Source organism: Cetorhinus maximus, chromosome 2 (assembly GCF_964194155.1).
Source record: "Cetorhinus maximus chromosome 2, sCetMax3.hap1.1, whole genome shotgun sequence".
In the NCBI taxonomy this organism is placed as follows: Eukaryota; Metazoa; Chordata; class Chondrichthyes; order Lamniformes; family Cetorhinidae; genus Cetorhinus; species Cetorhinus maximus.
This window is the reverse complement of record NC_135880.1, coordinates 201411758-201434792: the sequence shown is the minus strand read 5'-3', so window position 1 is coordinate 201434792 and position 23035 is coordinate 201411758. Positions and strand designations below refer to the sequence as shown.

At 44.0% G+C, this 23035-nt stretch overlaps 1 protein-coding gene across 5 annotated transcripts in view; it reads right to left on the bottom strand.

Moving 5' to 3' along the window:
• Positions 1-23035, bottom strand: part of LOC144669280 (opioid-binding protein/cell adhesion molecule-like) — a 1107986-nt gene that overhangs the window by 610197 nt on the left and 474754 nt on the right. For all 5 annotated transcript variants that reach the window (XM_078531641.1, XM_078531615.1, XM_078531632.1 and 2 more), the window contains exon 2: positions 16181-16413. In XM_078531641.1, the coding sequence (XP_078387767.1) occupies positions 16181-16413 (233 nt within the window). The remainder of the gene's footprint in view (positions 1-16180; positions 16414-23035) is intronic.

Below are 23035 nucleotides of genomic sequence, written 5' to 3'. Positions count from 1 at the left end.
TTAGGCCTTGGTGAACCAAAACACACATTTATATTCTCTACCATTTTGAAATTAGTGTGCTTTGGTTTAAACATTGATTCCCAATGGCAGTTTTGTAAGTTGAAGCCCTATTTCCTAGGCACAGAAATTATTTTTAACTATCCCTTTCCTATAGGGGAGGGCTGGATTTTGGCTCCTGAGCTGGATAGTTTGGGTTTGGTAATTTAAAAAAATTCATTCAAGGGACGCGGTGTCGCTGGCTGGACCAGCATTTATTGCCCATCCCTAGTTGCCCTCGAGAAGGTAGTGGTGAGCTGCCTCCTTGAACTGCTGCAGTCCATGTGGTGTACGTACACCCACAGTGCTGTTAGGGAGGGAGTTCCAAGATTATGACCCAGCGACAGTGAAGGAACGGTGATATATTTCCAAGTCAGAATGGTGAGTGGGTTGGAGGGGAACTTCCAGGTGGTGGTGTTCCCATGTATCTGCTGCCCTTGTCCTTCTAGGTGGTAGTGGTCGTGGGTTTGCGAGGTGGTGTTTGAGGAGCTTTGGTGGGTTCCTGCAGTGCATCTTGTAGATGGTACACACTGCTGCTACTGTGCGTCGCTGGTGGAGGGAGTGAACATTTGTGGATAGGGTGCCAAACAAGCAGGCTAGTTTCTCCTGGATGGTGTCGAGCATCTTGAGTGTTGTTGGAGCTGCACTCATCCAGGCAAGTGAAAAGTATTCTATCACACTCCTGACTTGTGCCTTATAGATTGTGGACAGGCTTTGGCAAGTCAGGAGGTGAGTTCCTCGCTGTATGATTCCTAACCTCTGACCTACGTTTGTAGCCACAGTATTTATATGGCTAGTCCAGTTCAGTTTCTGGTCAGTGGTAACTCCCAGGATGTTGATAGTGGGGAATTCAGTGATGGTAATGCCATTGAATGTCAAGGGATGATGGCTAGATTCTCTCTTGCTGGAGATGGTCATTGCCTGGCATTTGTGTGGTGTGAATGTCACTTGCTACTTGTCAGCCCAAGCCTGGATGTTGCAGTTTGATAGCACCATTGATGACCCCTTCCATCACTTTACTGATGATGGAGAATAGACTGATGGGGCGGTAACTGACCGGGTTAGATTTGTCCTGTTTTTGTGTGCAGGACATACCTGGGCAATTTTCCACATAGCCAGGTAGATGCCAGTGTTGTAGCTGTACTGGGCCAGCTTGGCCAGGGACACGGCAAGTTATGGAGCACATGTCAGTACTATTGCCAGGATATTGTCAGGGCCCATAGCCTTTGCAGTATCCAGTGCCTTCAGCCTTTTCTTGATATCATGTGGAGTGAATCAAATTGGCTGAAGACTGGCAACTGTGATGCTGAAGACCTCTTGATTCATCACACCTGCTTCAAAGAAATGTACCCTGATAAGCACAATTTTCACTCTGGGGAGAGGGGGGTGGGATGGAGTTAGGCCCGACAACCCCAGAAGCAGAGTGTAGGCAGCCACGGGGATGGGTGAGTGCTGAGGCGGAATGGTCAGGCCCTCTAGGATTCGCCCATGGCCCCTCACCCCCCACCTTGCCCATGGCCCCTCATACCTTCCATGCCAACTCAATGGCAATTCATGACCCCACCCCATGGCCTCTCATAACCATTGTGCCACCACCATAGCCACTCACCCACTATCCATCACGGCACACCTCAGGAGCCATGTGGAGATTATAAAAAATTTCTAACAATCTGAAACAGCTTTTACTCCTACACACTTGATAGTTTAAAAAAACTGCCATTGATAAAACACATTCAAAGTTTTAAAACCTCTTATAAAAACAACAAAATGTTTATTTCACTAACCACATCAAATCCACTAATCACTGAATCGCCTCTTTAAGCTGCTAGTCAAACTTGAACTTAGAATCCCTTGCAGAGATATTTGTAGCTTTTGAAAGTCAGCCAAGCATTCGTAATTATACAATAATGTCCCTTGGAAAAATGTCAACAGAGAGTTCTGTTGAAACTGCACAAACAGATGCTACGGTTTTTTTCTGGCCCATGCCTGTCAATCAAAGCAGTTCAACAAAGGCTTTTTTCTTAAGCTCTTAGTGACAGCTGCAGCCTGTATTATTTTAAAGCGTAGGTAATTTCAAAAACTTCAGATCAAGACAGTTGGACATTTATCCATCCTTCAAGAGCATTTACATCTACACAATCAATTCATGACTCCTACACTGCAGGTGAAGGCCCTTGCAACAGCCAAAATGAGGTATTTTTCAACTTCCAACTAATTTTAAAGGGACCATCAGGTTTAAGATTCACATCTGCGGCACAGTGCTGGAAACAACTCCTTGTTGAACCTGAGTCACCTGAGGTACTGCTCCTGGGTTAGACAGTGGTAAGAGAAGTGATCTTGTAAAATGCACGTAGTGTGGGACCATCTTTGCAGAGCCCGCTGTCCTCCTTCCTTTTCGCAGAGCTTCCTGTACGAATCATATTCCATCCCCTTTCTCCTACTGGCAAAATCATTTTGGGGCGGGAGCTCCAAATCTGGGTCCCGTCCACCATTTTTAACGGTCCACAGAGCCGTAAGAATCCAGCCCTGAATTTCTGCCTGTCATTTTGTAACTTAAGAACAGCCTCCATTTAAACAGTGATATGAAATGGAGACAGAAATTGACATAGCTGTTTTAGCAGTCAGATTTCAATTTTCCAAAACTTTGAAAACGAACAACCAAATTTGAGGATAAATCATTCTTTTTGCATCGGTGTAATTTTTGAAGGCATGTCAGACAAGTGCCTGCTTTTAAAGACAAAAAAAGAAATTGGTTCTGGATTAAAAAAAAACAATAAATAATCCAAAGTTAATTACCCTAATTTTTTTGGACGGTTAAAAAAATAAATAGCTAAATCTGCACATTTGTGGGAAAATTTTTTTGTTTCCACTAAATAAGCTGAAAAAAAAACTCAGCTCCAGGTATCCCTCCTGTGATTCAGATCAAGGTCATAAACAATCCTTTTCAAGGTGGGAAATATTCACCTCTCCTAACAAATTACGTCATCTCCCTGGTTAACACTGACTCGAAAGCATACAGAGGCACTTATGCTTAAACTGGTACTTCAGGTTCAAATGCAAGGTTAAATTGTTCAGCACTTTTGAGTTGGCTTAGGGGATTCGATTCCATACCATCCCATGGAATGGCAGGCTTAGCGCCAAGTTTCACCTCAAATGGTATCTGCATAAGTCGGCAGTAATGAGTGACCTATTAATTCTCACAGGACACCTGGAATTTTTTCTTTAACATTCTATAATTACTATTGTCAAATTGCTTCTCACTTTCAATACTTTGGGGACGCATGAAAAGAATGTCAGAGGGCAGAGAGAAACTAGGGACAGGCTATGGTTAAAAAAAAAAGAAATCAGTAGGAAGCTAAAAATGGGATAAATGAGAAAAGGCACAGCACAGCACAGCATTTTGTTCTATCATAGAACAGGTAGAAATTGGTAAGCTTCTGGCATGTTTTTTGTCATGGATTGTATGTTTTGCTCAGGCATTGGTCCCGCTGATAAATTCGTAGGACCCATTTTTTAGTGGGTGGATGACTAAAATTTTGATTAGGCCTCAATCCTACCCATTCTGGTGCTGGGATCGTTCCTTGTGCTCATAAAAGCTGACACTATGGAATTTCAATCCTTTAGGAAGGATCGTCCTGGATTCACACTGAGTGCGGTAGCAGGCGGGAACAGCAACGTTTTGATTCTCACGCCGTGTCGGCCCAAACCCGCCGCATTAATTATGCATTCCCAGGAAACACGCCGTTTCCATGGCGGGCGGGTTCTGAATCACCTGCCAAGCCATTACCTCGCTGTTTCACCACACCGGGTGCCACATTTAAAGTACAGTTGTGCGCACACACATCTGTTTCCAGCCCAGGACTGCTGCAAATAAGGCATGGCTCTGAAAGGCAAGTAGGATATTTAGTGACACATCCTTCGAGTGTCCTTTTGGACACTGTGGAGGCCCACCATGATATCCTCCACTGGCACTCTGGTGGCAGGGAGGGTAGCAACATTACCACTCCGGCTTGCTAGGCAATGGCAGTGGCAATCAGTGCCAATGTTGCACAGAAATGGTTGGCCATCCAGTGCAGATGGAGGATGAGTGATCTCATCCATGCCACCAGGGTAAGGCAACCATCTCACCACTCTAGACTCACACACTCAAGCCCATCACATAGTCACTTGGCATCTCACTCACTGTCACCTCAAAGGACATCACCACTCACTCTCTCACACACACCCTCATTTCTCCATCTAGCCTCATCTGCTCTGGAGACTGCCTCTTCAGCCCTCACTATCTTGAGGCCATTTGCACAGATAAGCTTGTGACCCCCCCCAGCCCCACACAAACCCTGGGATACACCCCTTCCTCAGCACAGGCCTCACCCTGCAGCCTCTTCCCTTGCCTGAGGCTACTTCTCCCTCTCCACCTTCGCCTTAGCCCTGCGGCCGTACAAAGCGACCCCAGCCTTATGGCTGGTCCGGTAGGTAGAGACCTGCCCATGAGCCCCTCTGAAAGTGCTGCCTGCGAAGCCTGGTGCTAATGGCTGTGAGTGCTGCCCGAAGCAAGGTAGGAAAACAAACCTTAAAGTCCTGAGTGAAGTGCAGCTCGCCAGGTGCACGCCACATGTGCGCAGTTGTAAAACACGTCGGGATGCAATCACGTCAACATGGGCGGACGATCCAGCGAAGTGGGTATGAGTCCAGCGGACTAGCCTTATAATGATATACAGATGTATTACAGTGAGGTTCCCAATGTCTGATGGCGGGAAACGCGGCCTGCAATCGACGGTCTGAGCGGACGAATGCAAACTGGTTTCACGATGCTGTGAAACCGATTTTTGGTATTCTCATCGCATTGCCCGCTCACGCCGCTGAGCTTGCCCGACACCAGCGGGCACGGACGATTCCGCCCTTTGTCTTCCTATTAGCTAAAATAATTATAGTTGTCTGGCCACACATTTTTGATTCCTTACAAGAGTGCTTTTGCTTTAAATAAAGAACAGAAAATGCTGGAAATATGCAGCAGATCTGGCAGCATCCGTAGAGAGAAAAACGGAGTTAATGGCCGGGATTTTCCACTCCTGCCCACGGCCGGAACCATCACGGGTGGGACCAGAAAATCCTGCCCAAATTTCAGACGATGTTTACTCTGTTTCTCTCTCCACAGATGCGGCCAGACCTGCTGCCTATTTCCAGCATTTTCTGTTTTCATTTCAGATTTCCAGCAGTGTTGGAATAAGTGATTTTATGAGTGGATGAATGATTTTAATTGGTTTGATTTCTGAATTCACAAGTACACGTTAATTTAATGATCTGAAAAAAAGCAGGTGCTACATTTCTCATTATGTCAGTTAAAAGTGATGCCAAGACAGTTGAAAGCCTTCACAATTTGTGAAACTAATAATTATGCACTAGTTTGTTGTGTAAATGGTATCTTGAATAGGAGCTCAGAATTTTCAACTAGGTTCAAAAAAATGTTTAATCAACATTACCTCATTAATTTGTAATTTTTTCTAAACTTCATCAAAATGGTATTAGCAGAATCTTAATTACCTGGAAAAACTCAGCAGGTCTGGCAGCATCGGCGGAGAAGAAAAGAGTTGACGTTTCAAGTCCTCATGACCCTTCGGCAGAACTGAGTAAAGTTAGGAAAGGGGTGAAATATAAGCTGGTTTAAGGTTGGGGGTGGTGGGGGGAGAGAAGTTGTGGGGGGTGTGGTTGTAGGGACAAGCAAGCAGTGATAGGAGCAGATAATCAAAAGATGTCACAGACAAAAGGAACAAAGAGGTGTAAAAGGTGGTGATATTATCTAAGAAAATGTGCTAATTAAGAATGGATGGCAGGACACTCAAGGTACAGCTCTAGTGGGTGGGGGGTGGAAAGACTGACAGTATTACAGTTATTCTTAATTAGCACATTTTCTTCGATAATATCACCACCTTTAACACCTCTTTGTTCCTTTTGTCTGTGACATCTTTTGATTATCTGCTCCTATCACTGCTTGCTTGTCCCTACAACCACCCCCCCCACAACTACTCTCCCCCCACCCCACACCCCCCCCCAACCTTAAACCAGCTTATATTTCACCCCTCTCCTAACTTTACTCAGTTCTGCCGAAGGGTCATGAGGACTCGAAACGTCAACTCTTTTCTTCTCCGACGATGCTGCCAGACCTGCTGAGTTTTTCCAGGTAATTCTGTTTTTGTTTTGGATTTCCAGCATCCGCAGTAGTTTTTTGTTTTTAGCAGAATCTTAGGTTGACAAAGCCTGGCATTGTGAAGAAAATAGAATGAATATTGGTGGAACTAAATCAATCCTTCATCCATGCTAATATGTTACTCCCTACACCATGTGCTCCTATCTTCTGAAGTAACCTTTGATGTGGCACCTTATCAAATGCCTTTTGGAAATCAAAGTTCACCACATCGACAGGTTCCCCTTTATCCACCTTGCTTGCTACTTCCATAAAGAGCTCTAGTAATTTTGTTAAATACAATTTCCCCTTCACAAAGTCTGTCTGATCCCATTATGATTTTCTAAATATCCCACGATAACCTTCTTCATAATGGATTCTAGCAATTTCCCTGTGGCTGATGCCAGTCTAACTGGCTTGCTTTCTGTCTCCCTCCTTTGTTGGATAAATATGCATTAGCTATTTTCCAATCCGCTGGCCTAATAGTTTTCTAGTACCTTTTCCATGATGCTGATTGTTTGAAGATCCCCCCTCCCTTTCACCTCTTCATTTTCAAGTTTCTTTGGCAAGTTGTCTAAATCTTCTAGTGGAGAAAGGCTTAAAATATCTGTTCAAAGCCTCTGCTATTTCCTTGTTTTCCATGATTAATTCCCCAGACTCACCCTCTTGACAAACAAGGTTAGTTTCTCTTTGTCTATTTAAATACTTGTAGAAGCTCTTAGTATCTTTTTTTAGTCATTCATTGTTGGCTTCTAAGATCTGACCAATCTTCTGATTTACCACTAATCTTTGCAGGTTACAGTTTCTTTCAATCCTTAACTTCCTTATTTGAGAAGGATGCATTATCCTTGGCTGAAGAGTCATTCTTTCTCACCGGGATAAATCTTTGCTGAGTTATTAAATATCTCCTTAAAAGTCTGCCACAGCATCTCTAATGCCCTATCTTTTGACCGAGCTTCCCAATTCAGTTTAGTTAGCTCTGCTTTCATACCCTTATAATTACCTTTATTCCTGTCTAAAACACTAGTCTTACACCTACATTTCTCTCCTTCAAATGAACGTGAAATTCTTTCCTGTTATGATCACTGTCACCTAGAGGTTCCTTTACCATGAGGTTATTGATTAATCCTGTCTCATTGCTGATTACCTGGTCTAGGATAGCCTGCTCCATGCTTGGCTCTAGAACGTACTGCTCTAAGAAAGTGTCCTGAATACACTTTATGAACATACTTTCCAGGTTATTTTAGCCAATCAGATTCATCCAATCTATATATACATTAAAGTCACCCATGATTACTGTGGTACATTTCTCACATGTCCCATTTATTTCTTCCTGTATACTTATTCTACAGCTTGCTCTTTTGAGCTAAGATCATCTCTTACTACCATAGGAATGACATCCTTAATTAGCAGAGCTATCCTACCACCTTTTCCTAGCTTCCTATCTTTTCATAATATCACATACCCCTCAATATTCAGGTCCCAGCCTTGGTCACCCTGCAACTATATCTCTGTAATGGCTATCAGGTCATACATATTTATTTCTATCTGTACTAACAATTCTGCCACTTTGTTACGAATTATGCACGCATTCAGGTCCGAACCTTTAACGATCTTTTTAGCATTTTTGCATCTCTCGCTTTATTTGCTGGTGCACTCTTAAGTTTGTATGCTCTGTCCCTTACTGCCAGACTCTGGTTATCATTACCCAAATCACTACCCTGCTCTAATACCTTGGTGTTCCCCTTTGATTTACCACATCTCCTCTCACATGACCCCTTACCCCCACTATTTAGTTTAAAGCCCTCACGACCATCTAGTTATGCAAACTTGCCAGAACACTGGCCTTAGGACTGTTCAGGTGAAGCCCATCCCAAAGGTACAGCTCCAACGTTCCCCAGTATTGATGCCAGTGCCTCACGAATTGAAACCTATTTCTCACACATCTGTCTTTGAATCATGCATTCATCTCAGTAATCTCATTTGCTCTATGCCAATTTACTTGTGGCTCAGGTAACGATCCAGTGTCAGGAGGATATAATAATTCTCATAATTTTATTGGAATTTATTGTAAAATAGTATAATATTGGGATGTGTGTGTGTATATGTGAGTGAGTGAGTGAGTGAGTGAGTGAGAGAGAGAGAGAGAGAGATACTTAATTGGATTAAAGGCAGCCGGTCTGAATGCTTTGATGTAAACATGGGGATGGGGGGGGGAGTTCAGAATGTAAGATAAAAGGACATTTGCATTTTTAAATAAACCAGCCTAGACTGTTTTCAAAGGAGGGGGTGAAATGTGTCACCCAGCCAGCTGAAGTTTAGAAACATTGGGCAGAATTTTGCCCTTAACGGGCGGGCGGGCCCTACCCAATCTCGGGCCGGCAGGCAGGCAGCCGATTGCCACCGCCAAAACGGGCCCCGCCGCCATTTTAAGTGGGCGGGCCAATGAAGGGCCCGCCCAGCGTGACGCTCAATGGGAAGCGCTATGCGCTCCCTGTGCGGGCGAGGGGGGGATTCCCCAAGTGCGAGAGTGCACTCTTTCGCGCATGTGCACAAAAGAGCGCACATCATCTCTGAGGCTAAGTGATAGCTCAGGGAGATCGCTGAAAGTTTTTGAAACTCTAAAAATAGAAAAATAAAAAAATCATTAACATGTCCCCCTCATGTGACAATGTCACATGAGATGGGACAGGTTAATAAATATCATAAAAACTTTAATAAACTTTTTTAAAGCCGACATGAAACCTCATCCCGCCGGTGGATGAGGTTTCATGTTTTTTCAGAAGCCCGCTGGGGCTCCTGGCCTGCCCACCAGCCTTAAGGTTGGACGGGCAGGTCCTTTAATTGTTTAATTATCCTGTCCATGGCCTCAATTGAAGGCCCCCGCCTTCCTGAAGATTTAAATGGGGCGGGATGACATCGGGGATTCCCCCCGATGTCATCCCGTATCATTTTCGCGTCGGCGAGCGGGCCCCGCCCCCTTTTCACCGACGGAAAAATTCAGCCCAGCGTGTTTATTTTTCCCAAAGATTACTGGTAAAACTTAGTGCTATGAGAGATTTTTATTATCAGATAGATAAAGTCCAAAGACATAGTGGAACAATGGGAATTTGCATTCAAAGGGGAATATGTGTAATGGTGCGAAGGCCATGTCTAAGGGTAGACATTTTAAGATCTTACAAGTATGAAAAGCCTTCATCTATGCCTCAAGCTGCTGTCTTCAAAGGACTGAAGTTAAGTAAACTCACTTTGAATTCGACTTGTTCAGGGTATCATGTTTCTTTGCCTGAGTCTTTTAAAATCTGTGTGTCTTACTGTTGCCTTAACGAAAGTGTAACTGAGCGTTAAAATAATTAGGGGATTTAGAAGTTATCTATTTTTATATTTGTTCATGGATTGTGGGCGTCGCTGGCTAGGCCAGCATTTATTGCCCAACCCTAGTTGCCCTTGTTCAGAGTCTGTGGGGTCTGGAGTCACATGTAGGCCAGACCAGGTAAGGGCGGCAGATTTCCTTCCTTAAAGGGCATTAGTGAACCAGATGGGTTTTTACAACAATTGACAATGGTTTTGTGGTCATCATCAGACGTTTAATTCCAGATTTATATTGAATTCAAATTTCACCATCTGCCATGGTGAGATTCAAACCCAGGTCCCCAGAACATTACCCTGGGTCTCTGGAATACCAGTCCAGTGACAATACCACTGTTCCACCGCCTCCCCTACTAGTAGTAATAGTAATTTTCAGATCTATATATGTATTTAAAAATAATTTAGCCTATTAATAAATGTTTAATCTAGTTTTCTAAAAACCTATAAGACTTGGTGGTCTTATTACTACTGAATTCAAGGCATGCATCTCAAAATTTATACAAACTGCAAAACAAGTTGTGGCAGTTCTTTCAAGTGTCCCTTTGGGATTTGAGCAGCTCAGCATTTACCATCGGCTGTGCCATAACATCAGAGGTTATTACCTTTGAGATTCCGCTTTTTAAATTTAGCCCTGAGCTGCTCATAATCCCCAAGCAGAACCTCTTTCCTAGCCCTATCGATGTCATTGGTACCCACATGGGCAACAGCAACTGGATCCTACCTCTCCCACAGCAAGTTCCTCTCCATCCCAGAGCAGATGTCCTGCACCCTGGAACCGGGCAGGTAACACAGCCTTTTGGGCTCTCACTCTTGGATACAGAGAACTATATCTATTCCCCTAACGACACTGTTCCTCTACTACCACAACTTTCCTATTTTACTCCCGTCACTTGGCACCATGATGCCATGGTATGTTCGCTCATCCACCTTGCAGCCCCTGTTCTCATCCATGCAAGCTGCAAGGAGCTCAAATCGATTGAACAATTGCAATGGCTGAGGCTCCTCCCCTTCCATCTTTTCAGTCCCTACATGCCTCACTTCCAGTCACACCCTCCTGTCTCTGACTACTGACCAAATCAGGTAACCCATCTAATGGGTATGAGTCCCTTCTGGAATTAAATATTCAGGTACTTCCCCCTCCTTGAAGCCTCTCAGAGTCTAGCTTGGCCTCTAGCTCAATGTCTCTGAGCCAAAGCTTCTCGAGCCACAGACACTTACTGCAGATGTGGTTGGCATGGATCACATTGGCATCCATTAGCCCCCAACATGTTGTAGCCACAACACATTGCCTGCCCTGCCATCTTTATTATGTATTAATCAATTTATTTTGTCTTCATTTCTTTTAATTAATCAACCCGACCAGTCCAAGCTTTACTACTGTTTGTAAACCTTATTACTAGTAATAAAACCTTACAATTACTAATAAATTACAGGGTGCAGGATTTGTAGGTCATGATCGACAGGCCCAGGGAGTGTCCAGGGAATGAACCGTCGCCTGCAATCGGCCCCCGACCGCAATTTCAGGCTGGTTGACCAATTAACGCCCAGCCAGCATGAAGCGCGCGCAGAAATGCTCAGGCCTCTGTTGTGAGGCCTGGAGGAGGGCGGGCGCTGACGTAAGCGCTGGCACGGGCAAACGCAAACGCTGAATGAAAGCTCCCTGAAGGCTATGAGCTGCCTCGGGGGACCTGAAGGCTTTAAAACAATTAAATAAAGATTTTAAAATCTTGAAAGCGCATCAGAATCAGTCGCCTGAACATATACATGATGAAAATTCTGGCCACACATTTGTATTTTTTTTAAATTTAATAATGGAAATCTCGTCCCGCCCTTGGATGAGGTTTCATCCAAAATGCAAAGTCCGCCTGGCAGATTCGCCTGTCCGCTAACCGTAAGGTTGGACGGACCACGTAAAATCGGGGACAATTGGAACCTTAACAACTTTAATTGTCAGTGGGCGACCTTCCGACACTTGTGTGGCCTGACGACCGAAATATCTCGTGAGCGCGGGATGGCGTCGGGATGATCGCCTGACGTCGATTTTGCGTCCGATCAGGTCAGGCGCGCACCCGCACGCCAACCTAAAATTTCTGCCCATGTGTTTTTAAAGATAAACAAGAAAAATACTCACAGGGCAATCAATTACCTGTTTCCCTGTAACATCACACTTTGATTTTTCTCAGAACATGGCAGGTCTGTAGACTGAGCCCCGAGCTGCTTTATGGCACTGATGCCTCTGCCACTCTCTCCCTCTCTGAGATGCTAAATGGGCACTGAGGACTCTGTCACTCTCTCTGCCCTCTCTTCACTGTTTTATGGGCACCGAGTGCTCCTTTGCACTCCCGCCCCTCTCTGAGCTGCTTTATAGGCACTGAGGATTCCACCACTCTCTCCCCTCTCCGCGCTGCATTCTGGACTCTTGAGGTTTCCGCCACACTCTCTCTGTCTCTTAATTGCTTTATGGGCACTGAGTACTCTGCCACTCTCTCTGCTCTCTCTTTACTGCTTTATGGGCACTGAGGACTCCACCATTCTCTCTGCTCTCTCTGAGCTGCTTTATGGGCACTGCGGACTCCAGCACTCTCTCTCCCATCTGCTTTGTGTGTTTAATGCAGTATATTTGGTGCAGGAATAATTTATATTTTGACTAAATGCTGCATCTCTGCCAGTACTTGTGCAGCACTAAGTGCAGTCTTTGATGCCCTAAGCCACCAGAGATCAAAGTGAGGCAGCAGAATAACTGGAGACAATATTCAAAAACTAGAATCAAGTGTACAATTTTTCTCAGCAATGTGCAAATGTTGAATGATGACTTCAGTCTTCAGCTTATTATGAACACAGCAGGCTTTAAAATTACTGTCCAGTTAGCTATGAGCAACCCACCGTGTCAAGCCAGCAGATTTTCCATCTTAAGATTTGTCTAAATCAACAGCCATCAGTGCTTTGAAATGAAACCCAGATTATATACTGATTTCATTTATTTTTATATAGCACTCAATGTCATATACTGAAGTCTTCAGAAAACCATACAGGATTTGCCTAAGCGGATTATAAATATCTTATTTTTCTCTTCCACCCCTGGCGAATACCAATCTCTCCCCAAAATGAATGAATTAATTTTTACTAGTCTGTGTCAGAAAAGCCATTTTAGTTAGTTGGTTAAAGATAGATCTCTCTAAATCTTCACAAATAATTCCAGACACCTTTCAATGATCTCAGAACTATAATCTCACTGAGGGATTCAAACCAAGCCAAATAGAGGGCAAAACCAAAGTGATTGAAGGCCCCTTAGTTAAACACTTTAGATTACAAACTTGTGGTCACTCCAGGGTACTGGTTAATATTTATAACTGAAAATATTTTCAGTCTTGGACCTTGCCTTTGTTAATGCTGCTTATGTACCATTCATGGCCAAAACTACAAATACTGATCATCAGTAGGCTCCATAGTTCCCACATGATGACATTTATAGAGGATGGGCTGGCTTTAATGGCCATGTCGTTGGGCCGGTTTACTGGCTGGAGAGCCAGTGGCATCCCGGCCCGACCCCTTCTGGGAGCCCTGATGTGATTTAAATCCAATCAAACACTTACCTGCCTGTCATCGGGGTTTCTGAAACCTTCAAGGTGAAGATCCTGCCTCCAAGGGCTTCCAGCCAATCAGAGCTGTGGCCACTGCTGGTTTTGCAGGAGGCCTGGGAGGAGGAACATCACTGGGGGGCCCAGGACCCAGGGAAGTAGGGGAGGGCCTTCCCGGGGTCAGTCAAACAGATCCTAGTAGAGGGATTGGGATGTAGGTGGCAGAGGGGGCGATTTAAAAGATGAGAGGCATCTTCCCAACAGAGCTGTCCTGGCCAACAGTGGGGCTCAAGTTGGGCACGAGCACGCTCAAGAAAATAAGCAACTCCCCCACCTCCCCCCTCAATGGCAAGCCGCAAACTGGCCTTCCACGGTACACCTGATGGCTTGCCCATGTGGCATGGCTCCCCACTACCTGCTGCTGGTAGAATATCAGCGGTGGCAAAATAAGGCCCTTAAGTGGCTCTTAATTGACCACTTAAGGACCTTGATTGGTCTAGGTGCAGGAAAGCCAACCTCAACCTTCCCTGGACTTAATCAGGGAGAGCTCTCCACCCTGCATGTGTCAGCTGTGGCTCAGTTCATAGCACCATCGCCTTTGAATTAGAGGGTTGTGGGTTCATGTCCCACTCCCGGAAAACCAAGAACTGTGATTGTACTCGAAAGAAGTTGCAATCTGTGACTGTTGGTAACTCGAAAGAGTTTCCCGCCCGATTATGCAGCACTCCCACCTTCTATCCTGTTCCTCAACTGCCCATCTTTCAGGCACTCCAGCCTTATGCCTGCATCATATTTAAACTGCCTCCCTCCATGAATTCTAACAGGGCATGGGGCGTAATTGGCCACTGCTTGGGAATTCCTTTGGAGCAGGACCTGAGCGTTTAACTAAGGAGAGACCAAGACTCACATATGCTACTCTAATCCAGACAATATTTTTAGCATAGGGTTCCAGTTTTCTCCAGCAAAGCCTTTATGACATTAACAAGTGGGACCTCAGTTCGAACAACTGACCCAGATTGGGGCCTCTGGGCTATTATTACAGGTCAGGATGTGACAGAGCAGCACACTGAAGGTCAGGTGCTGTTAGATCCAGTGCCGATTACTGCCACTGATCAGGTTCTTCTGACTTTTCTTTCACCTCTTTAAAGAATATTCCAGGCTAGGCTTACAAATTAGATCTGTGAGACTAAATGTAATAATTTGAGAAATGAACAGAGAAGCAGAGTAAATTGTTCTGGATGGCAGCTGTATGACTATGGGCTGAATAGCTGCACTACAATTTGTATGATTATGTAAATCTGTGAATTTATACTTCATTCTCTTAATTAATACTATTCTCCCAAAACAACTGCCCTACATATTGCAATTTGTGCCACAGGAAAAGCCTTCTATTCGATTTTCAGACTAGCACACTCACCATCTTATTAAAATGCAGCTAAACTGTCATCTGTGAACTAATCTAGATTTTCGATTTATTCGACCTGATCTACAGATTCTCCCTATCTACAATAGAATCCAAAATCCACACGATGTCCTGGAGCCATGGTAACGTTATGAGGACTGCAGTGGAGAATTCCTCCCATCAGCTAAAATTTACGCCAAGAGAAAATATCAGGAAGAACACTGAAGAAAAATGAAAGGAAAAAATAGGAAGGAAGGATGGACGTGCATTTGTAGTGCAGCTTTTGGGATCTCAGCATGTCCCAAGATGAGGCCCTTAAGCTGCCCTCAATTGACCACTTAAGGGCCTCAAGCGGGCTAGGAATGGAAGGTTTATGAAGTGCTTTTGAAGTTTAGTCACTGTTGTAATGTAGGAAATAGGGACTTCAAAGCTCAAAAAGGAAATTGGTGACCACTCTCTACGCTCACCTCCCTCTGAAAGACCCAAATATAAAATCATGTGATCCCAATGTATGTACCTCCAAGTGTCGTGAAACTTGTACCACAGCAGTACTCAGACCATATTGTGAGAAAGCATGGTCACTTGTACAAAATAAAGAAACATATTTAAATAGACTGTTGTAATTTTAAAATATATTCTTCTTTTCTCTCCTAAAGGGAGACATATGCATAGTGTTAGAGAGCTCTTCAGGACCTCACCTCGATAACCAGTCTTCATGTCTGAGTTGAGATAATGTTAGTCAGCTGGCTGTTCAACTGTGGCAGGTATCAAAGCCCAGCTCGATCCTGTCTTTATACAACATCAATAAATGTGTACTTCCCAAACTGAAAAGCAATCAGGAACAGCAGTCCTGGCTGAGTTTTCCCATTGCGAGACATGGGTTTCTGAGGCCAACTGTAGTGCACCAACCACTGCGCTGACTGAGATAAAACTGAACATCAAATATGGTTGAAACTTTACACCAGATGAAAACTCAGCATTGAACATTCCTGCATCATCCCTATATTTTCTTAGGATGATGTAGTGTAGCCAATAAGAGGGCAGGAAGAGTCCATCAGCACACTGATTAGTGTGCATTGGCTAGTTTCAAGGAAATAAACTGTTCATTACAAAAATAAGAAATCATGATTATACAAATGTATAAAAGAAGCCTTAAAATCTCCAATCAGGTTTAGCCTCAAACATTTTTGACACCCCGCTGGTGTGATACAAAACTGCAAAGTTATTTAACAACTTAGCAATTCTTTCATTTAAAATTGCAATCCTCTGAAATAAAGTTCCACATAGTGTTTGGTAATAGTCATCTCACTGACTAAAATTAAAAACTGGTTGAATTTATTTGCTCAGAGCAGAAAAAATTATTTGCATGGAAATGACAGTTTTATTATACTTATTAAAATTAGTTCACAATTCAAGTTTTTGTGGCTACTTTAATCCTTTTTAAAAAGGAAACCTATTCAGACACTGAATTACTGAACCAATTTCGAGAGATTTTTTTAAACTCTTTTAAATGGGATGATTGCTATTGCCTTTTCTCAAAGTTTTCGTGATGCGCTGCTGTTCTTTCTAGTCAGTTGTACAAAACGGTCACAAACAACTACAACTGGACCATACCTTGTACGATTATGTGCACCCGCGATGTCCTGGGATGGTTGTGAGTTTGAACTGAGCATGTGTACGGTCCTTCGTCATACACATCCACACCCACTATCTGAATGCTGTATTCTGTTTGGCTGTTAGTCACAATAACCACCCGAGGATCTAGCGACCACTTATCCTTCCCTGCATAGAGTATGCTAGAGCGATTCAACCATGCCACTCGTGTCACTCCACTGTCAATAGAGCACCTGAAGTGAGATTAGAAAAGAAAAGCAGACGTCAGAATGCGAAGACATGTGAACAATAAAAATAAAACACCATTTATAGCATCTTATATCATCTCTTGAATGGTTACAATAACAGCATAAGGAACCTTGATATGGAGCAATACAAGACCACCAGTTGAGGTTTTGGTTTCTGCAAAGTGTTGTATTGATATAATGATCAGAAGGATTTGTTACAGGTGGTGAAAATGCACCGACATGAAGTGTAAATCATTGTCAATCAGTGGAGACTTATTGATGATGAATTAGACAATGGGTTTGAAAGATAGCTGCAAACAAGAGACTATTATATGATCAGAAAATGCTGAAAATATTCAGGTTAGGCAGCACCTGTGGAAAGAGCAAACTAGTTAATGGGGTGCTGTTCACTGCATTAGTCTTTGTCCATTTAATTTATAGCACGTTTCCGCCCTGGATGTTGCAGGAAGTAGAGATTCAAACAGCATGACACGCTCTATAGGAAGACTGTCAGGTGTATAAACAGCTCTGTGTCTCCTTAACCAATCAGATTGAAGTACTATTCATAGTTGCACAGCGTCTGAACAAAAGGTGTAAATTGGATTATTGAAATCAATATCAATGAAGAGAGAAAAAGATTGCATAAAGAGAGGGGGGAGAAAGAAAGAAACAGTAAGCAAAAGAATTGTTTTTGAAAAATCTACAGCATTAATTAAAATTTGATGGAATGAGACTTTACACTTGAAAAAGTTATTATTTTCAGTGTCATTCAGAGGGGTTATTTGGCAGCAATTAAGAGTTATCATGCCATTAAAAAGTACAGAAATTGAAACAGACAAGTCCTAAATTTCTGTTTAGTCTGTATGTACAATGTAAATATAGGAATTTCATGCTATTCAATACGTTTGAATGGGGATCCAAGGAAAAGGTGCCATTTTCACACAGTTTATGGAGGAGTAGCACATCTGCAACTTCCGAATTTTGAGCATTTATTTGCACACCTGCACAAATCTGAATCCACTGTTCGATATGTGCAAAAATATTAGTGATTACCATTAATCTCCCCATTATTTATACAGGACGTTCTGGTGTAATGTTTCCTGTACAGTTCTTTCTACAAATATTAATAGAGCCAGGGAAAGAGAGGGAAATCGTAAGTGGGATGTTTTAACAGATCATCTTGGATGAGTAGTGGACAGAAGTGTCAAATTCTGAATAAATAACAGGACACAAACAAACAGCATTTAAAAAAGAACAATCTGAAGGAGGGAAGTGGGGGAGGAGGGATGTGCAGGAGAAGAAAACACAAAAAAAAATCGAGAAACAAAACGACCTGTAAAGTGCTCAAATAGAAAACAGGAGATGATTAAATGGTAAAGTATATAACCATGAGACAATAAGATGCATAATGAAAGGAATCAAAGGCACAGATGATATGTGAGACGTTGAAGAGGAGCAGGTCAAAATGGAAACATGTAAAAAAAATGGCCAAGTGTAGCAAACTATTTTATGAACTGGTTAATTTCATAGGACTACATACATAGAATTTTTTTTTCATTCATTCATGGGATGTGTGCATCACATTTACTACCCATCCCCAATTGCCCTTGTGAAGATGGTGATAAGTTGTCTCCTTGGGCCACTGCAGTGCGTGTGGTGTAGGTACACCCACAGTGCTGTTCGGAAGGAAGTTCCAGGAGTTTGACCCAGCGACGGTGAAGGAACGGTGATATATTTCCAAGTCACAATGGTGACTGGCTTGGAGAGGAACTTCCAGGTGGTGGTGTTCTCATGTGTCTGTTGCCCTTGTCCTTCTAGACAATAGCTGTCGTGGGTTTGGAAGGTGTTGTCTAAGGAGGCTTGGTGAGTTCCTGCAGTGCATTTTGTAGATGGTATACACTGCTGCTACTGTGCATCAGTGGTGGAGGGAGTGAAAGTTTGTGGATAGGGTGCCAGTCAAGTGGGCTGCTTTGTCCTGGATGGTGTCAAGCTTCTTGTGTGTTGTTGGAGCTGTACTCATCCAGGCAAGTGGAGAATATTCCATCACACTCCTAACTTGTGCCTTGTAGGATTACATAGATATACAGGACATTCAGCCCAACAATTCATGCTGGTTCTTATGCTCTACTTGAGCCTCCTCCCATCTTTCCTCATCTAAATCTATCATCATAAACATCTATTCCGTTTTTCCTCAAAAGCTTGTCCAGCTTCCCCTTAAATGTATCTATAGGGCAGGATTTTCCCGTCGGCAATGGGGGGCTGGGCCCGCTTGCTGACACGTAAAGTGACGCGCGGTGACGTCGGGCGGAACTCCTTAAGTCATCCAGCCCCATTTAAATTTTCAGGTAGGCGGGGGCTCAGCAAAATCAACTGTGGGCCCACTGACCTGTCAAGGGCCAATTGAGGCCATTGACAGAGTCATTAAACTAATTAATGGACCTGCCCGACCAACCTTAAGGTTGCGACAGGCCAGGAGCCCTGGCGGGAATAAGAAAAAGCATGAAACCTCATCCACGGGCGGGATGAGGTTTCATGTAGGTTTTAAAAATGTAATAGAAGTTTTTGTAAAAATTGTGGACATGTCCCAACTCATGTGACAGTGTCACATGAAGGGACATGTCAGGGAATGTTTTTTTCTCTATTTTTAATAATTTTGACAGGAGAGGCGATCTCCCTGAGGCAGCACTGAGCCTCAGGGAGGTAAGTGCGCTCTTTTGTGCGCATGCACGAAAAAGCCCCCCCCCCCCCCAACCGCATGCACAGGAAGTGCATAGCGCTTCCGTGCTGATGTCATGCTGGCGCCGTAAAATGCTGCCATGCCCCCAATTGGAGGCGCCAATCGGAGGCGTACCTCCACACGCCCGCACTTCAACTTCACCCCTGACATGGGGGAAAATCCTGCCCATAATGTTCTGGTGTCAACAACTGAGGTCATGGCTACTGAATAACGTTCTCGCTAAGAAACACCTCAGTTTTCAGCTCAAACTCTTGGAGGCATGTTAAATCAACTTTGAAAGACAAAATGTCAGGTTCGTTCACATTAGCATGTATTTGAGCACATAATCAAACTCACTGGAGTTGTGCAAAAGTGTAAAACAGGTGAAAGTGGCCTGAACTTTCTTCCTCAAGGTGAGTAGCGGGAGTCAGGAACATTCTCAGCTTGGCCTGTCCACCACAGGAGAAAGTGCCAGCAAAGGCGGCATCTTAATTGCCGGGGTGGACCAGCCAACCTGGAAGAATTTACGAGGCAGTCACAGGGCTGTCGGGTGCCGAGGCGTGCCCTTTACAAGGCTCACCTCAGTATTGTGGAACCAGTTAAACTAAAAACACAAAGGCCCTCCAGCCCTCACCAACCCCCCGACACTCTCCATGCCCATCCATGCCACCTCAAGCCCCCAATGCCAAGTTATACCCATCCACCCATCCCCATGGCCCCTCATGCCCCCAATGCCCAGCCATGTCCCTCCACCCACTGCCAAGGGTCCCTTATGCCCCCTATTCCAAGCTATGCCCCTCCACCCAAAGCCCATGGTCCCATCATGACTCCAATGCCAAGTTACACCTATCCACCCACAATCCCCCCCTCTCCATGGCCCCTCACACCCACTATGCCAAGTTATGCACTCTACCCACACCTCCATGACTCCTCATGGCCATTATGCCATGTTTTGGCACTTCTAAGTCTACTGATACTCTATACATTGTACAGAACCCTATAGTGACAGTAGGATGTGTTAAAAAAAACTTTAAAAAAGTAATTCATTCATACATTACTTTCCACTATGTTAAAAAAAGTCATTTCATGACAAGGCAATAAAAGTGTGAATGATCCAGACCCTTTACAGTATCAATAATAGAAACCACAAACCCTTGAAACCACTTAACCTTGTGTAAATAAACATTGTAAAATTGACTACAGAGATCAGAGAGCCAGAGCTTTCAATCAAGCAATATTTTCACTGGGCTCAGCTGTCAGCTGTTCCACAAAGCTTTCTCTCTGCCATTATTCCTCTCACCCAACATTCATGTCAACATCTGATCCTTACAATACTATATAATATAAACATGAATTAGATGGTGAACTTTAAATTTTTACATGTTTATGTTTCATGCACCTTAACTAAAAAGTAATTATATAGTTGTGTGTTTTGAATTGGTTCTTGAATTTAGCATTGAGGAATAACCAATAAAGCTTTTGTTTCAGTCTTCACCTAGCATTTCCCTCCCAATTTGAAAGACTCATCTGGATTAGTTCAAGAGCTGTGCAGTTTTGAGCACATGTTGGCTTTCTCATCTGCAACTATGTAACTAACTTATATAACTGAAAAGTTAGAATCTGAGAGATAGAAGCCTTCAAACTGGTGGCATTTTTATTGAAAATAAACTACAGTCACTTGGGTGGTCCTAGACAAGTGCCTACAGTAGCATTTAGATTTCTCCATGCTATAACTGTTCTGTCAGAGCTTCAGCTTCTCCACCATTTATTGGTAAACTTGACAATATTTAATTAACTATTTGCATGTTCCTCACAACCTTTCTTAACTATAGCTGACTCTTGTACCATTGCTGTCACTATTGTGGTTTGTGCCTTGGAGATACGTCAAGATTACACTCGCCAGATTCTATGTGTGAACAGGGCTTTATTACAAAAGTTTTTTTAAAAATGTCTGCTTTCTCACACTTCCTTTTGCTTTCAGTTTCTCCTTCTCTGCAGCTGCACCCACAGGCTTGACGAAAAGCACACAGCACAGAAAACAATCAACAGACACACATAATCAAACACCAAACAACTGAATACAACTGCCAACACTGTTTCTGGACTCAATAGCATCCAACTCCATGGATTGGCGATCTCAGCGACAATCCTCAACATTATCAGAGGCAAATGGCCAAAAGCCTATAAGAATTGGGGCTAAATCATCATTACAAAAGGTGCTCACATGCGAGCCACACCTTCATCGTTAAGCCAAGATCTACGCAAACATCTAGGGCAGCTCTGTATGTTGCTGCTTTTGCCTTTGGAACATTGTTAGTGTCATTGAGTGTTTGAATTTAAGTAACAATAGTAGAGACAAAGACTTAAGCTGCCTTGATATTTATGTAATTGTGGTGTTTCGGCATTGGTTCCCAAAGTGAGGGTTTTAGATTGCTTAGGGCAGCCTCAATGTAAACCTTTCCGATTCAGTGAGTCTGCTGAGGAAGACCCACTGCAGCATTTTAATATCAATCACAAGTTTATTTTTTCTGCATGCCGGTCTAATGAATTTAGCAGGTTTCATTGAGATGGCACCTCTCGTGAGACACACACTTTTGAAGTGGGCAGCATAAAAAGTGCATTGAAGCAATGTAACAACTGTTGACACCTTAACTGTCAGGGTCCAGGGGCTGCTGAAGTACAAGTCAGACTACACCAAATTTTAAAGTGTCCATTAGTAACACATGCAAAATTGCTATGGGCGGAATCGCCCCAGATTTGCACTAAGTGCGGTAGCGGACGTGAAAAGAGATGTTTTACTCGCTGGTCGCAATGGCGGATTTTTGCGCCATATCATCCCATTCCCCCCTCATTAATTATGCAGCCACAGGAAACACGCTGTCCTGCTTGGTGCGGGGGGGGCTCTGAATTGCCCACCATGCCGTTACCTTACCGTTTCCTCACTCTAGGTGCCATATGTAAACTAGAACCGAGCATAGTTCTCAATGCTTGCAGCCAGGACTGCTCCAGTGAAGACATGATCCTGACAGCCAAGTAAAGTTGTGACCTGTCACTGGAATGTCTTTTGGAAGCCCATCATGATGTCCTCCACCCCCACTCTAGCCACAAGAGTTCCAGCAATCTCACCACTCCGTCTACAGAGGCGGTGGCAGTGGTGGTTAGTGCCAAAGGTGCACAGAACGTGTTGGCCATCCAATGCAAAAAGAGGATGAATGATCTAATCCGTGCCCCCAGGGTAAGGCAGCCATCTCATCACTCTAAACTCTCACAATCACAAGGCCATCACACATTCACTGGCATCTCACTCACTGCCAGTCCAAGGGACATCTCCACTCACTTTCTCACACACACCCTCACATCTCCATCTGGCTTCAGCTGCTCTGGAAACTGCTCCTCAGCCCTCACCATCTTAAGGTCACTTGCACAGGTCAACATGTGGCCCCACACACACCCAGCAATAGCGCCCCCTTCCCCAGTACAGCCCTCGACCTGCAGCCTCTTCCCTTGCCTGAGGCCGCTTCTCCCCCTTCCCTAAACAAGCCCTAGCCCTGCAGCCGTTGAAAAGCCACCCCGACCTTACGGCTGGTCGAGTTGGTAGAGACCTGCCCGTGAGCGACCCTCAAAGTGAGGTGGCGCTGTCTGTGAAGCCTGGTGCTGATGACCGTGAGTGCTGCCCGAAACAAGGTCGGCAAACAAACCTCGAAGTCTCGAGTGAAGTGCAGCTCACCAGGTGCACGTTGCTTATGCACAGTTGTGAAATACCTTAGCATGATTCCCAGCTGATCCACTGTGGCGGTGGGGGGGATGATTTCGGTGAGCAGGATTCATAATGAGATGCTAAAGTATCGAAATTAGGTTCTCAATGTGTAGTGGCGGAGAACACGGCCCGCCATTGGTGGTCAGAATGATGAT